This window comes from Bos taurus, chromosome 2, assembly GCF_002263795.3.
Source record: "Bos taurus isolate L1 Dominette 01449 registration number 42190680 breed Hereford chromosome 2, ARS-UCD2.0, whole genome shotgun sequence".
Classification (NCBI taxonomy): Eukaryota; Metazoa; Chordata; class Mammalia; order Artiodactyla; family Bovidae; genus Bos; species Bos taurus.
The window spans coordinates 120,841,315-120,858,030 of record NC_037329.1 but is presented as its reverse complement, the minus strand read 5'-3'; the positions used below and the strand labels follow the sequence as shown (position 1 = coordinate 120,858,030).

The 16,716-nt window shown below is 42.7% G+C and overlaps 2 protein-coding genes across 12 annotated transcripts in view; one reads left to right on the top strand and one right to left on the bottom strand.

Moving 5' to 3' along the window:
• Positions 1–8,855, bottom strand: part of YARS1 (tyrosyl-tRNA synthetase 1) — a gene marked incomplete at its 5' end in the record, with an annotated part of 32,022 nt that extends 23,167 nt beyond the window's left edge. The window contains 3 exon segments of the mRNA NM_174220.2: positions 3,659–3,834; positions 3,962–4,108; positions 8,731–8,855. Coding sequence (NP_776645.1) covers positions 3,659–3,834; positions 3,962–4,108; positions 8,731–8,787 — 380 coding nt within the window.
• S100PBP (S100P binding protein) overlaps positions 8,578–16,716 on the top strand; it is a 34,180-nt gene continuing 26,041 nt past the window's right edge. For 3 of the 11 annotated variants that reach the window (XM_059876104.1, XM_059876077.1, XM_059876113.1), the window contains exons 1-5: positions 9,160–9,236; positions 11,676–11,717; positions 14,692–14,808; positions 15,152–15,254; positions 15,524–16,374. In XM_059876104.1, coding sequence (XP_059732087.1) covers positions 15,197–15,254; positions 15,524–16,374 — 909 coding nt within the window. In that variant the 5' untranslated portion in view covers positions 9,160–9,236; positions 11,676–11,717; positions 14,692–14,808; positions 15,152–15,196. Of the gene's footprint in view, positions 8,662–9,003; positions 9,023–9,159; positions 9,393–11,675; positions 11,718–14,691; positions 14,836–15,151; positions 15,255–15,523; positions 16,375–16,716 lie in introns of those variants that run through there. The other 8 variants (XM_059876097.1, XM_059876092.1, XM_059876101.1 and 5 more) reach the window with 8 other exon arrangements.

Here is a 16,716-nt window from a genome sequence, read left to right as displayed (position 1 = left end):
TTTCTTCTGTGGCAACTTTTCGGCACATGAAGCAAGTCTACTGGTGCCATTTTTCCAACAGTGTTTGTTCCTTTCATGTCTGTGTCACATTTTGGTTAACTCTTGCAATATTTCAAATTTCTTCACTATTGTCATACGTGATCTTTCATGTTACAAGCATACCTTGGGAATACTGTGGGTTCAGTTCCAGATGACCACAAGGAAATGAATATTGCAATAAAGTAAGTCATATAAAGTTTTGGTTCCCTAGTGCATATTCAAGTTATGTTTATACTATGCTGCATTCTATTAAGTGTGCAATAGCATTATGCCTAAAAACTGTACATACCTGAAAACTAAAACGTACATGCCTTAGTAAATACATGCTAAAAAATGCTAACCATCATCTAAGCCTTCATCAAACTATAATTTTTTTGCGATAGTAACATCAATAGGGGTTTTGTTAACTTCAGACTTCATGAGGTTTAAGAGAAAAGAAGCCATAACATTAAAGTGCAAGGTGAAGAAGCAGGTGCTGATACAGAAGCTGCAGCAAGTCATCTAGAAGATCTAGATAAGAAAATTAGCGAAGGTGGCTCCATCAAACAACAGGTTTTCAGTGCAGACGAAACACCTTATATTGGAAGAAGATGCCATCTAGGACTTCCATAGCTAGAGAAAAGTCAGTGCCAGACTGCAAAGCGTCAAGGACAGGGTGACTGTCTTGTTAGGGGGAATACAGTTAACAACTTTACGTTGAAGCTAATGCTCAGTCATCATTTCAAAAATCCAAGGCCCTTAAGAGTTATGTTAAATCTATTTTGCCTGTCCTCTATAAATGGAACAACAAAACCTGGATGAAAGCACATCTGTTTACAGCATGGTTTACTGAATATTTTAAGCCCATACCATCCTTATGGCAGAAAGTGAAGAGGAACTAAAGAGCTTCTTGATGAAGGTGAAAGAGGAGAGTGAAAAAGCTGGCTTAAAACTCAACATTCAAAAAACCAAGATCATGGCATCCAATCCCACCATTTCATGGCAAATGGGGAAACAATGACGGACTTTATTCTTTTGGGCTCCAAAAACACTGCAGATGGTGACTGCAGCCACGAAATTAAAAGACGCTTGTTCCTTGGAAGAAAAGCTATGGCAAACCTAGGCAGCATATTAAAAAGCACAGACATTATTTTGTAGACAAAGGTCTGCATGGTCAAAGCCATGGTTTTTCCAATAGTCACGTATGGATGTGAGAGCTGGACCATAAAGAAGGCTGAGCTCTGAAGAATTGAGCCTTGTGAACCGTGGTGTTGGAGAAGACTCTTGAGAGTCCCTTGGACTGCAAGAAGATCAAACCAGTCAAGCCTAAAGGAAATCAGTCCTGAATACTCACTGGAAGGACTGATGCTGAAGCTGAAGCTCCATTCTTTGGCCACCTGATGTGAAGAACTGACTCACTGGAAAAGACCCTGACACTAGGAGAGACTGAGGCAGGAGGAGAAGGGGACGACAGAAGACGAGATGCTTGGATGGTAGGATGGTGTCACCGATTCAATGGACATGAGTTTGAGCGAGCTCTGGGAGATGGTGAAGGACAGGGAAGCCTGGCATGCTGCAGTCTGTGGGATCACAAAGAGTGGGATACAACTGAGCAACTGAACAACAAAAACTCAGAAAAAGATTCTTTTCAAAACATTACTGCTCATTGACAATGCATCTGGTCATCCAAGAGCTCTGATTGAGGTGTACAATGAGATTGGCATTATTTTCATGCCTGCTAACACAATATCCATTCTGCAGCCTGTGGCTCAAACAGCAATTTCAACATTAAAGTCTCATAATTTTAGAAATGCAACAAAACTTGTCATTCATGGGAAGTGGGCAAAATATCAACATTACAAGGATTTGGAAGAAATTGCTTCCAATTTTCACAGGTGGAAGTGAAGGGTTCAAAACTTCAGTGAAGGAAGTAACTGTAGATATAATGGAAAGAGCAAGAGAACTAGAATTAGAAGTGGAACCCAAACTGCTGCAATCTCATGATAAAACTTAAATGGATGAGAAGTTGCTTCTTATGGATGAGCAGAGAAAGTGGATTCTTGAGATAGAAACTACTCCTGGTGGAGATGCAACGGAGACTGTTGAAAAGACAACCAAAGATTTAGAATATTGTATCAACTTAGTTGATGAAGCAGTGGCAGGGTTTGAGGGGACTAATTGCAACTTTGAAAGAAGTTCTGCTGTGGGTAAAATGCTATCACAAGGCATCACAAATTACAGAGAAATTGTTTGTGAAAGACTTAATTGATGTGACAAACTCCATTGTTGTCTTAAGAAACTGCCATAGTCATCGCAACCTTTGGCGACCACCACCCTGATCGGTTGCCATTCATCAACACTGAGGAGAGACCCTCCACCAGCTAAAAAATTATGACTCACCAAGGGCTCAGATGATGGTTAGCATTTTTTAACAACACAGTATTTTTGAATTAAGGCACACACACTACTTTTTTAGACATAATGCTATTGCACACTTAACAGACTATAGTACTGCATAAACATAACTTTTATTTATTATTTTTGTCCACATGTAGTTGCAGCATGCAGAACTTCCCTGACCAGGGATTGAACCCATGCCCCCTGTAGTGGAAGCAGGGAGTATTAACCACTGGACCACCAGGGAAGTCCAACACATATTTTCATATATTTTTATATGCACTAGGAAATTAAAATATTCATGTGACTCACTTTATTGTGACATTCCCTTTACTGAGGTGGTCTAGAACCAAACCTGCAATATCTCTGAGGTATACGCTTTATTTAAAACTCTACATGTCCAACAGTGGGGAATATAAAGAAAATTACGTTAGATGAAATAAAAATCAACTTGTAAGCAAGAGATCTGAGTTCACATCATGGCCTTTACACTTACTAGCTGCATGAACTTGGGAAAGTTAAATCTGAATCCCTTTCCGTATCTGTGAAATAGGATAGAACAATGCTTACCTTTTAAAAAGTTGGTCTAAGGGTTTAAATGTAAAAGTGACCATTATAGAGATACATGGCTTATTTGAAAGATTAAAAAAATAATGTGGAGGCTATGAGGCAGTGGGCAGGGAGGATTACTTAGGAAACTGGAAGCTAAAAAATTAGGGCACAGGGACTTTCCTGGCGGTCCAGTGGCTGAGACTCCGTAATCCCAATGGAGGGACCTGGCTTCGATTTCTGATCGGGGAAATAAATCCGGCATGCCACAACTAAAGATCCTGCATGCTGCAACTAAGACCTGGCAGAGCCTAATAAATAATTTTTTAAAAATTAGAGCAAAAAATTATATGAATGCTGATGTTACAAATGTGATTTTTTTTCACATTTCTTTTATTACTATTTGCTGAGTCTGGAAGGAGAAAGGGAGGCTGCCACTTTCCCATATGCTGTGAGGTCTACAAGGCCAAAGACTTTGTTGTGGTGACTTTTATATTCCCAGCAAATAGTATGGTACCTAGGCATTTACTAGTCAGTAGATTTTTGATAGATGAATTAAAAGGACAAAGTGTATACAATTTTTAATGGTTCTTAACAAGGAGAGCCCAGCACCTTCGAATCCAAATTTAGAGTGCCTTGACTCCCCAGGCGGTAACTAGAAGCACCAGACCCGCGAGGAGGGTGGAGCACTTACTTGCTGAGCTGGTAATCAGTGCCTTTGATGAACCTGAGCTTCTCTAAGGGCACCCCAATGCTCTCCAGCATTGCCTTGATCACATTCTCATAATAGCTGGTTCGAAGTTCTAGAAGCTCCCACGGAGCCTTCATGTTATCCAGGTATGCGTGCAGGTCCGCAAACAGAATCGTTACCTGGACAGAAAAGATAAAAGGGGTCACCAAAATGTGAATTTGTTCAAGTACCTCCAAACAAGCGAGTAAGTCTCTCTTTTGGCCGTTGCTCAAGGGCAACTGCTCGGTTTATAATATTAGTTCTTACCTCACATCCTGCTTTCAGGAAGTCTGCGATCTTAGACATGGGCACAAAGTAAGCCACATGTGGCTTGCCTGTAGTTGCTGTCCCCCAGTAAACTTTAAGTTCTCGCTCCTTCAGTATCTCCTTCAGCTTCTCTTCCCCGAGAACCTCCTGTAGTGGAAGCAGAAGAGCTGCTTTAATGGCAGTGTCCCACCTCACTCAACCCAATAACCTCAGATATGCGGATTATACCACCCTAACGGCAGAAGGCAAAGAGGAACTAAAGAACTTCTTGATGAAGGTGAAAGAAGAGTAAAAAAGTTGGCTTAAAACCCAATATTCAAAAAACGAAGATCATGGCATCCGGTCCCACTGCTGCTGCTGCTGCTAAGTCGCTTCAGTTGTCCAGTCCCACTACTTCAAGGCAAATAGATGGAGGAAAAAAATGGAAACAGTGACAGACTCTGTTTCCTTGGGCTCCAAAATCACTGCAGTGATCACTCCAAAGTGACTGCAGCCATGAAATTAAAAGATGCTCCTTGGAAGAAAAGTTATGACAAACCTAGACTGCGTATTAAAAAGCAGAGACATCACTTTGCTGACATAGTCAAGGCTATGGCTTTTCCAGCAGTCATATACAAACATGAGAGTCAGACCGTAAAGAAGGCTGAGTGCCGAAGAACTGAGGCTTTCAAACTGTGGTGCTAAAGACTCTTCAGAGTCCCTTGTACAGCAATGAGATCCAGTCAATCCTAAAGGAAATCAATCCTGAGTATTCATTGGAAGGACTGATACTGAAACTCCAATCAATCCTTTGCCACCTGATTCGAAGAGCCAATTCCTGGAAAAGACCCTGATGCTAGGAAAGATTGAGGGCAGGAGGAGAAGGGGGCGACAGAGGAGGAGATAGTTGGATGGCATCACCGACTCAAAGGACATGACTTTGAGCAAATTCTGGGAGATAGTGAAGACAGGGAAGCCTGGCATGCTGCAGTCTATGGGGTCCCAAAGAGTCAGCCACAACTGAGTAACCAAACAACACCTGCTCATCCTTTACCCTGTGACAAGGAAAACAAAGGTACGTTTCACTGAGTCCAGACTCAGAGTTAGCAGGGAGGTCTAGCCAGGCTCTCAGCGCTGAGTGAGAACCAAAGGAAGCTGGTGCTGGTGCTAGTACCACTCTGGTGTAATGACAGTGACTTTAGGGAAACGGAGACTGTCCCTAACCGTATCTTCCCCTCCAACTACCTTCAGCTCATGCTCCTTCCTTTCACAGCCAGTTTCTTGAAAGGTGTCTCTTCTGCTCTCCATTCCTTATCTCCCATTCCAGTCTGAATTCCACACAGCATCACACAACTGAAAATGCTCTTGGTAAGATCATAGATGGCCTCCAAGTTGCTAAATTGAATGAATACTTTTTAGTCCTCACTTCATGGAAATCTCTTTGGGTTTCCTCTATTTTACTCTTAGTTTTCCTCCTACTTCTCTGGCTTCTGTCTTTCAGATTTCTTTGCAGCTATTTGTCTTCCTCATTATTTAAATGTTAGCAATCCTTGGGGCCTATCTCTTTTTACTCTACATTCTCCGTAACTGATCCTCTTCAGTTGCTTCAATTACTACTTATGAGCTGTGCTGTGTGCTGTGCTTAGTTGCTCAGTGTCCGAGTCTTCGCGACCCCATGGACTGTAGCCCGCCAAGCTCCTCTGTCCATGGGGATTCTCCAGGCAAGAATACTGGAATGGGTTGCCATGCCCTCCTCCAGGGGAATCTTCCCAACTCAGGGATTGAACCCAGGTCTCCCCAGTAACTACCAAATCTTCTGCTCACACCTATATAGAACATGTACTTGTTATCAACCCAGTTAATTCAATCACATGTTCAAAATTAAACTCACGCTTTCACCTTTCTCCTTCACTCCCCAGGCATCTTTTTGACTTACAGTTTCACCCCTAGTGCAGTAAATGGTACTGAGTTGCAAAAGTTACTCTCAAACAGCTCTTAAGTCCTCCTACTTCTTTCCACCTTTACACAACCAATGAAGTCTTGGCCATCATTAGATCACACCAAGGTAACTGTAATAGCTTAACAGGTCCCCCAAATCTATTCGTTTTCTTCAATCCACACCGCAAAAGGAAGCCAGAGAGGTCTTCAGAACAAAATTCGATTAACTCATTTGCCTATTTAAATGGTTTATTTAATAATTTCCTTTGCCCTAAGACAATATTAGAAAAATCCTAATAGGCTACTGAAAGTGAAAGTTCGCTCAGTCGTGTCCGACTCTTTGAGACCCCATGGACTATACAGTCCATGGAATTCTCCAGGCCGGAATACTGGAGTGGTTAGCCTTTCCCTTCTCCAGGGGATATTCCCAACCCAGGGACTGAACCCAGGTCTCCTGCATTGCAGGCAGATTCTTCACTGCTGAGCCACCAGGGAAGCCCAATAGGCTAGTATGCTGTGACAAGAGATTTTAGTGTTTCTTCAGGTGATGGTTTGGGGAAACTATTGGAAGTCATGAAAGACAAAAATTGTTTTGCTGGTTTAATATCTATTAGCAGGACTTGTTAAAATCGTATGTTCCAAGCCAGTTGCGAGGCTGATCCTGCATCCTTCAAGCCCCTGACTATGCAGACACTTGGAGTTTTTACTACTCAAAAAAGGTCGTATCACTTAATCTTTAAAACCTGAGTAAATCAATGCTACTAGCTTTGTGTGTTGTTTCTCCCTAACCTCTCCTTATGGAGAGAGGCTAGGAAACAAAGAATCTGGCTAAGGTGAAGCATGCAAGAATCTCTGGTTAAGATGAAGTTATGAGAATGGGACTTCTCTGGTTCAGTGGTTAAGACCCCGTGCTTCCACTGCAAGGGACGTGGGTTCAATATCTGGTTGGAAAAAAATCCCACATGCTGTGTGGTGTGGACAAAAAAAAAAGATCAAGTTATGAGTGAAAATAACTCAAAGGTCCATAAACTGACAAACGGAGAAATAAAATGTAGTATATTCATATAAAAGTAGTATTAGTTGCTCAATTGTGTCCAACTCTTTGTGACCCCATGGACTGTAGCTTGCCAGGCACCTCTGTCCATGGAATTCTCCAGGCAAGAATACTGGAGTGGGTTGCCATACCCTTCTCCAGGGGATCTTTCCGATCCAGGAATCCAATATATAATGGGATATTATTCAGCTGTAATAAGGAACAGAGTTCTGGTAAGTGTAACAACATGGATGAAACATGGAAACATTAAGCCTAGTGAAAGAAGCTAGACATAAAAGTCCACATACTGTGATTCCATTTATATGAAATGCCTAGAATAGGCAAATTAGAGACAGAAAGCAGATCAGTGGTTCCATAGGACTGGGGAGAGGCGAAGACTGAACAGTGATTAGTAATAAGTACAGGCTATTTTTGATGAAGAAAATGCTCTGGAATTAAATAATGATGGTAATTGAACACCATGTGACTACATCAAAACTCACTGACCCACACACTTTAAAAGGGTGGATTTTATGGTATGTGAATTGTATCTTATAAAAAGAGAAAAACTGCCTTCAGAATAAACCCCACTGTCAAACATCGCCAACACCACCCTCATGACCTGGTCTTTGCCTGCTCCTCCTAAACAAACTAGAAAAATGTACCATATTGTCAGATTGTAATCAGTTCTATGGAGAAATAACAAAAAAAGGTAGAGTAAATATCTAGACAATAAAGTTGGAGAAGGCAATGGCAACCCACTCCAGTACTCTTGCCTGGAAAATCCCATGGACGGAGGGGCCTGGTAGGCTGCAGTCCATGAGGTCACTAGGAGTCAGACACGACTGAGCAACTTCACTTTCACTTTTCACTTTCATGCACTGGAGAAGGAAATGGCAACCCACTCCAGTGTTCTTGCCTGGAGAATCCCAGGGACAGAGAGCCTGGTGGGCTGCCGTCTATGGGGTCGCACAGAGTCGGATACGACTGAAGCGACTTAGCAGCAGCAGCAGCAAGGGATAAGGCAGTTTTGGTGGCAGGGGTTTGTTATTTAAATAAAGGCCACAGATGATGTGACAACAGAGGCCTGAGAGAGTCAAGAGAATGAGCAATGTAAATATTTTCTAAGTGCTTGATCTGCACTTTGCTTCCTTTACTCCAACTTAGCCTTCTCTCAGAACCACAGAGTTCTTTCTCCCCTCTGGCTCTTGACCTGGGTTCCCTCTATTCTACCTGATGCGTTTTTAACCCCCATTATCCTGGTTAACTTTTACTACTGCAGTTTCTGGAACCAGCAAAACATAGGTAAAGTGAAGAGGTGATCCGTATCCCTCAGGGCAGTTTAGAGGTTATTTCTCAGCCTTCCCTGAACACTCTCCGCAGCCTTCCTCCTAACTTCCTTTTAATAAAGATCTCCGCGTAAAGCACCTTTCAGCACTAGTTTCGACTTAATTAAATGTCTGGATCCTGGGTCCTTGCAAACGTCTGATTTCCTCCAGACATGCTCTGGGAGGGTAGGGTCCTGACGTACCCCCCAGCACCTTAGCACCGCGCCTGGCACATAATAGGGTGGGTGGCGTGGATTCAAAGCCTGGCTCAACACAAGTAATGGCACTCAGGAGGTGTGACTACTGTGATTTCTGTAGTGATGGATTGACTGACCGACCGGCAGCAGGGACTGCAATCTCTCTCCGAGCTGCCTCGGCGCGGAATCCCGGGTCCCCACCTCTTACTTAGGACCCCGTAAGAGGTGCTAAGGATCACTTGGACCTCCGGCCCCCAGTCCCCCAACCGCGCACTTTCAACCCCGAAGCCCGACCTGCAGGTTCCGGGTGATAAGGCTTAGCTTCTCTTCAGGGCTCAGAGAGTCCCCCATGGCTCTGTCGCTGCAGTCTCCAGCGGTTAGCCCGGCACCCAGGCCCCTTTCTCGGTCGCAGCCGCCGCCGCTGCCGCGTGCCGGAAACTGTCACGCGGGTCCAGGTTAGGTTGCATCAGCTCAACTCGTCGCTCGGCTTGATCCGCCTGCACCCTTCTCCTCCTACCAGTAGCCAGTAACAGCCAAGTGTCGAGCGGGTCGATGAAACGAAAAGGGATGGAGCCCGTAGGCGGGGGTAGGCGGTGTGGAGGGCGGGGTTTCGGCGCCTGCGCCGGGCGCAACCCTCTGAGAGGCGGGGCGGTTTCCTGCCAATCATTGCCTGTTTGCCCTCCCCCTGGCGCTGGCCCGGCACCCTCGGGGTGGGGGAGGTCGGGGAGGGGGCGATAAGATGGCGCAGGGGGCGGAGTGATGCGCAGTCGTTCGCCTAGGCTTTGGCCCGGCTTCCGGAGGTGAACAGCTGAGGGAGGAGCGGTGGTCGGCGAGCCTCGGCTGGGAGGGGGAGGGGGGCGCCTGTTGCATCTCCAGAGGGCCGCGCATGCCGTCCGCCCCGTTGAGGGGTTGAGGCCTTCACCCTGCTGGGAGAAGGGCTCGTTTTCGTTTCTGAGGTGATGGCGGCGGGAGGGGGGAGTGTCTGTGCCCCCCCCCATTCACGTCGGCGGACGGTAGATGCCCCTCACCCTGCCCAGGCAAAGGGTGCCGTCTGGTTACCCGAGAGGGGCGAACGACGTCCGTTTTCTGTGCCCGGTGGGGGTGGGGAGGTGGCGGTGGGGGTTGCCTCTGTCCCCTGCCCCGAGGCGGGGAGGGTGTTGCTAGGCAAAAAATTGCTGTCTTTCCGGCCGCGCCTTGCGGGCGGGTAGGCAGCGGAGAGAGGGTGGCCCGCCCCAGGGGAGAGTGGAGGTGTGGGACGGGCAGCCATCCGCAGGATGAGGGTGTACCGCGCCGCTCTGCTGAGGGGCTGCTTTGGCTCCTGCTGGGGGAATGGGAAGCAAGCCCCGAGCTGCTCCCGCCTTCCGTGGAGAGGCGGGAATTCTTGGTCTTTGGGGGAGGAGGGGAGTGCGAAGGCCCTGCCCGCAGGGCAGTGCAGTACGGCGCCTATAGAGCTTCTTAGGAAGAGCTGGGGGCGGCCAAGCCGTATCCTGCGTTGGGCGAACTGCGATCAAGCACTCGAGGATCGGAGGTGCCACCAGTTCCTTCCAGGGCAGGAGAGCGGGCACTTGGCACCGCCTGGTGGGCTCGGGAGAGGAAGTAATTGAATTGCCCATCTGCTGCCCCAACCTAATTTCCAGTTTGATGGGTTTGTTAGAGGCTTCAAGCTTTAGCAATCCTGTCTAAATCATTTAAAAAACATTTTCTTTTTAAAAAGAAACCTGTTGCTCCGGCTGAGTAGTATTTGGTTTCTGTGGGAGGAAAGTCCTGGCACCCTTATCTAAGTGAGCCGTTACCTAAAGCAGAGATTTGCAGCCCGAGTTGTTTTTCTTTCCTGCAGTGTCTGCAGAATTCTTACAGATAATTGCAGTTCAGTTTAATTTCGCTTAAACTTTATGCCCGTTTCATGGAGTGATAAAGGCTACCGAGTGTCTTTAATGCTGTATGTCTCACACGTATTGCACATAGGAAAGGTTGGAAATCAAAGCTCAAAGATCAATGGGTCTTTTGGAAATAATCCTTGCCCTTGGCCAAACCTGTCAGATCCAGCTTGGTAATGGTTTTAGAGCCTTGAAAGGGGTATGAGGTTGTGTTTGGTGTTGCAGTTTTAGTGGCCTGAATAATATAAGGCTTTGTGTTTTAAGGCAATAGGTTTTCTTAGGTACGATAAAAATAGAAAGGGAGCTAGTTTCTGAGGTTGCAACCAGGTTAGAGAACAGAGCGAGGGGGTGGTAAACTGAAGTGTGAAGAAGGGGGTGGACAGATGAGAGAGACATGGAAGGACAGAATAGGGTCACAGAGAATTAAGAGAGAAACGGGAGATGGGAAATATATTTTTCCTTTAAAAATACGATTTTCATATTTTATTAAAATTTTTTTTTTTTGGTGGTGGCATGTGGGATCTTAGTTTCCTAACCAGGGTTTGAACCCCGAGCCCCCTGCTTTGGGAGCATGGAGTCTTAACCACTGGATTGCTAAGGAAGTCCCAGGATCTTCGTATTTAAGATTACTACAAAGCAAGTGCCAGGAAAGGCAGGTGATGGTAGAATGGCAGACAGGCAAATACTAAGGCCGTCTTTGTGGAACTTCACTTTATTATCTTTTACATTGTGCCTGTAGTATGCTAAGTGCTTTTGTATTCATAATCTCATTTATAATTCTTACAACAACCTTATGAGGTAGGTACTATGATGGTCCCTATTTTACTTGAGAGGACATTTGAAACTTCAAAATGTAATCATTGTTTCCCCACTGGCTTCTTAATTTTAAAATGGTTTTATTAGTAAATATTTCAAGCATATAAAAGTTACAGTTACACCATATAACATAATAATGAGTACTATTAAACCCCCACTCAGCTTTATTGTTTTAGGTCTTTTCCTGTTAGTGATTTTTAAAGAAATAAAACATTACAAAAAGAATTGAAGCTACTCACGCCCCCTTACCATTCCTCTTCCCTCCTCACCACCAGAAGTAATCACTATCTTGAAATGGCATGTTTTTATAATTTTATAATATATCCATGTTTGTATCCATACACAGTTTACGTTATTGTTTCTTTAGCAAATTGCTAGAAAAAAAAGATGGGAATCTGTAGATTAAAATACAAGATTTATCAGCTGACTTTAATGTATGGACCTTACTTGGATACTGTTTTTGTTTTTTTTTTTAATTTGACATTTTAAAAATAGCTGGAAATATGAACTGGATATTTTATGATAAGGAATTTTTGTTATTTACAGATGAAATGATGTGATGCCTGGGATTTGCTTCAAAATAATCTGGTAAAGGGGAAAGTGGATGGGGCAAGATTAGCAACGGGTTGATAGTTGTTGGGGCTGGGCGATGGGTATGTGGGTATTCATTATTACGTTGTTTTTGCATATGTTTTCAATTATTATAAAAAAATTTTAATGAGGTAATAAAATTGTGAAGAGAATGATTTGTGCAAGTTAAATATATGTTTATGATATTGTTTTGCATGCTAAGAGCATACAAATTTATTTATTTATTTATTTTTTTAAGAGCATACAAATTTAGAGCAAAGTTAGACCTATTGGAGCATTCTGTGAGGAAAGCTCAGAAGAGCTGGCTCTGTGCCTCTGGATGTCATGTGGCAAAGGAATTGAGGCTTTCGGTGGCTATGGAGACTGTTGGTCCTGTGTGTGCACAGTAAAGTTAGCAAGCAATGATTTTTTTTCCCATTGAGGTTTGACCACATTCACAGGTCATTCCTACATTCTTCCATTCCACTTGGGAAATCAAGCAGAGCCTGTGCGTAATACAGTGGCTTAAATCATTTTTGCCAAGGGACTACAAGCCCTCTGATGTCTGCATCCTTCATAGTATATTAGAGTTACTGAATGTAGAAGATTGCCATTTGCTGACTGACTCCAGGCAAGTCTATCACAAGGATGGTAGAAAAAGCAAGAAAAAACATTGCCTTTGAAGTTAGACTTGGGTTTGGATCCTTGTTCTAGCATATTAGTTCTGTGTACTCGGTACCTTAAATGCCTCTGAACTTTAGTTTCCCAAGAGTGAAAATGTATCGAATTCTTCATTTGGTTAAGCAAGTGCTTGGACTAGACCCTTTGTTTTTTGGTTTTTTTGGCTGCATTGCACAATGTGTGGGATCCCATGCTCCCTCCAGTGGAAGCCGTCTGCAGTGGAAGCCCCCTGCAGTGGAAGCGCAGAATCCTTACCTGACTGGACTGCCTGGGAACTCCCAGAACTAGACTTTTGGAAGGAGTAGGACGGTGGTAGTGACTTCTCAGAAAATGGCTACTTAACCCCAGTGTCTGTCATACTTGTGCTTGATAAGCACAAACTTTATTAAGTAAAGGAAACATTTTTCAAAAGTAAACCTTTTTTCTATTGCTGCCTGAAGAAATAACTTTACTCTATAACCCAGTCACTGGGCAGAAAAATTACTTTTTTCTTCATAGAGACACCTGCTTCAGTGCCTAGAGTGTGTGTTCAGTCACTCAACTGTGTCCAGCTGTTTGTGGCCCCATGGTCTATAGCCCGCCAGGCTCCTTTCTTCATAAGATTTCCCAGTCAAGAATACTGGAGTGGGTTCCCATTTCCTACTCCAGGGGATTTTCCTGACTCAGGGATCCAACCAGCATCTCTCTCTCGCATCTCCTGCATAGGCAGGCAGATTCTTTACCCCTAGGGCCACCTGGGAAGGCTGGTGCCTAGAACTCTTCCACGATTGCTAAAAAATTGGTAAAATAAGATAAAAAGTCATAGCAATTCTTAAGTTTAACTATAACAGTTTAGTTTCTTTGATAAGACCTGTGTTACAGAGTTAACATGAGTTAGAGTTGTAAAATGTGTCTCTCGGTGCGTAGTTTATAGTATGGGTGCTTAATAGTTTTTCCCTTTTTGTCCCATTTATCTAATTTCTAAGATGAGCAAGGCTTTTTTTTTTTTAAATTTTCCCCTATTTTATTGAGATATAATTCCCATATAACAATGTATTAGTTTGGGGCTTCCCTGGTGGATCAGTCAGTAAAGAATCTGCCTGTAATGCAGGAGACCCAGGTTCGATCCCTGGTTTGGAAAGATCCCCTGGAGAAGGAAATGGAAACCCACTCCAGTATTCTTGCCTGGAGAATCCCATGGACAGAGGAGCCTGGTGGGCTACAATCCATGGAGTTGCAAAGAGTCGTTGCAAAGAGTTGGACACGACTGACTAACATTGTATTGGTTTAAGGTTTACAACATGACTTGACATACGCCTATAATGCAAGATGATTGCAACAATGAGTTTAGTTAACATACATTACTTCAGGTAGTTCTCTAGTGCTTTATTGCCCAAACCATTTTGTGTTTTCTCATATTGGTGCATAACTTGAGTGTTGTCTCTATTAGAAGATTATACATTCCTTGAGGGTGGAATCCATATCTTTATTTATTAGAAGTCATGTAGAGACGTACTATCTAGCTCAGTCATGTGTGTTGATAGTAGCTCAGAAAATGTTTTCTGAAAGAATGCATGAGCCAAAACTAAAATTTAGAGAGGGAAGTGGAGTGGGGAAGAATTTACAGTTAAAAGGCTATAAGAATTTTCCAAATTTTCTATCACTTTTGCCATGTAGAAAATAATGAGAGATCAGGTCCGTCATTAGCTACTTAAGACCTAATTTTTAATTACACAAGTATATATAAATATCAAGTAAAATAGTGAAGTCTCCCCTTGTCCCTCTCTTGATGCCCCTGCAGGTTATTATAATCATCAATTTTGTGTTGTGTTTTTCTAGACCTGTTCTTTGTGTTTATGTATGTATTGAAAATGAGGTTTTTGTATGTATGGTCATGACTACAACTTTTGGATCTTGGTGGAATCTTAGACATCACCTAATCCCAGTTCTCTGTCCCTTCTATATTTTTTAAATGAGGAAACAAGTCCCTGGTTAAATGGTTTGCCCAAATTATCACAACTAGTTAGTGACAGAACCAGGACTGTAGCCTAGGTCTTTAGACTCTCAAGACCATGCTCATCCTACTAGAGTGAATGATATTAAGAAAGTATAAATTGTTGGGAGGAAGAAAACTAGTTCCTTAAGTTGCATAATTTTTCCTCTAAAGATTTTTCTTTGATGTTCTTGACTCAGAATCCAACTTTGTGGTATTTTAAAAAATATCAAGATCGAAATTAATAGATGGAGCGCCTTAAAGCATAATGCAGTTGACTTTGTAATTAGCAGAGTTGAAAGTGATGAGAAGATCCTCTAATTTTCTTTGTGCCTGCAGGAAGGTGGGAGTCAATCATTTTGACAAGTCTCCTGAAAGGAACAGCTAGCAGGAGCTGAACCCTTTTTCCATTTGGTCTCGTGGCAAAGGCAGAGATCACACCAGCAGCTCCACACAGTATGAAAGACAATTTTTTTTCTTCTTGTATGCATACAGTTGTTTCTTTTTAAATTTCAAAAGTAATACGTGTGTGTTTTCTAAAAAGTATACACTGTGAAAATCCAAACATTTTATATGTATGTATTTGTTTTGTTGTATGTTATAAATATTATTCCAGTGATAGTACATACAGATCCACTTCATTGTTTTTAAATAATTGTAAAGTATTCCATAAGATGAATGCACCATGATTTTAGTGAACAGTCTGGGGATGGACATCTAGCTTGTTTCCAATATTTGGATGTTCTGAATAATGCTGCTTTGAACACCTTTGTAACTGTATCTGTGTGTCTTTGTACAGGTATTTCTGCAAGGTAAATTTCCAGAAGTGAAATTGCTGAGTCAGATGCTATGGCCAAATTACTCTCTACAAAATATTGTACTGACTTACACTCTCACTGATAGTATGTGAGAATCCTTATTTCTCACATTCTCACCAAAATAGATTATCTTGTCATTTTAATTTTTGCCACTTTGATAGGAAAAAAAAATCTCATTGTTCTGATACCTATTTCCATGATTCTGGTAAAGTTAAATATCTTAAAACTTTCTCATGTTACAAATCATAGTGCAAAGAATTTGAAATACTAAGACACCATAACTCTCTAAAGCAGATTGGAGTTGATAAAAGGGTATTTCCTGTTCTCAGTGAAACTGCCTCTTATTTCTCCAGATATGATGTGCTCACTAGTGCCCTCTGAACAGTCTTCTGGTACCTCTCTCTTGCCTAAAGACAATGCTCCTTTTTCTTGGAGTTCCTTGGATGAGGATGAATTGGATGACTCCTTGCTGGAGCTATCTGATGGAGAAGATGATGGCCATTTCAGTTTCACAGAGGAACAGATTCAGGAACTCTTGAAGGATGATGACCTATCAAATGAGCACTTTCCTTGGGGAGGAGGGTTGCCTAGTGATGACAGCAGGAATGTTGAGAAGGGAGAGAAAGGGAGTCAAATTCCACTTGACACTCCCCAAGAGAAAGATTCACCGTACAACATGGGACCAGAAGCTGAGACCCCTGACACATTCAAACTACCTCAACTAACTACATCAGTTGGTCATGGACCAACTCCTGCTAAATCGTTGAACAGACGCTTTGCACTAGAAAAGAATCTTATAAAAGTTACAGTTGCACCATTTGATCCAACAGTTTGTGATGTTGCACTTGATAAGGACAAGACTTACGTGTCCGAAGTTACATCCAGAGTTACTGAAAAACCCTCCTCCCTTGGGGAAGAGATGAGAGAAGATGATCTTAGCCCAAACGAGAGCACACTTTGCACAGAATCTGAAGGGATCAGCCCCGATAACTCTGCCTCTGATGGGCCCCCACTCCCTTCTTCAAACAGTAATTTTCAGCATACTGTCTCTGATAAAAATATGTCCGACAGTAAGAAAGCTACGCCTGTATTCTCTCAGATCTTGGACCATTCAGAGACTCCTAATACAGGGTCATCCCGGAGAAATGGATCATATAAATCAAGTTTTGAAATGAAGTTACCAGTTTCCAGTTCATCCAGCAAGGTAAGTATGTTTTTCAAGGTGAAGAGAGGAATGAAACTATGTAATAGAGCTTTGTATTCAGATAAATTGGGGTTTGAAGCCTAACTAGCACTGTGTCCTTGGGCAAATTATTTAGCTTCTCTGTTTCCTCACAATTTCTTATCTGTAAATTGGATTAAGTAGTACTTTATAGTATATTGAAAATTAATAAAATAATCATAGTAACATATAAAATTAACCATTTATTGAATAAGATGATTTTACTATTCTACTTTTTTCTTGAGATTACTATCATTATCTCATTTAAAGCACCTGTGTTGGTACCTGGTACAGTAAAGTTCACAAGTATGCTTGTATAACCTT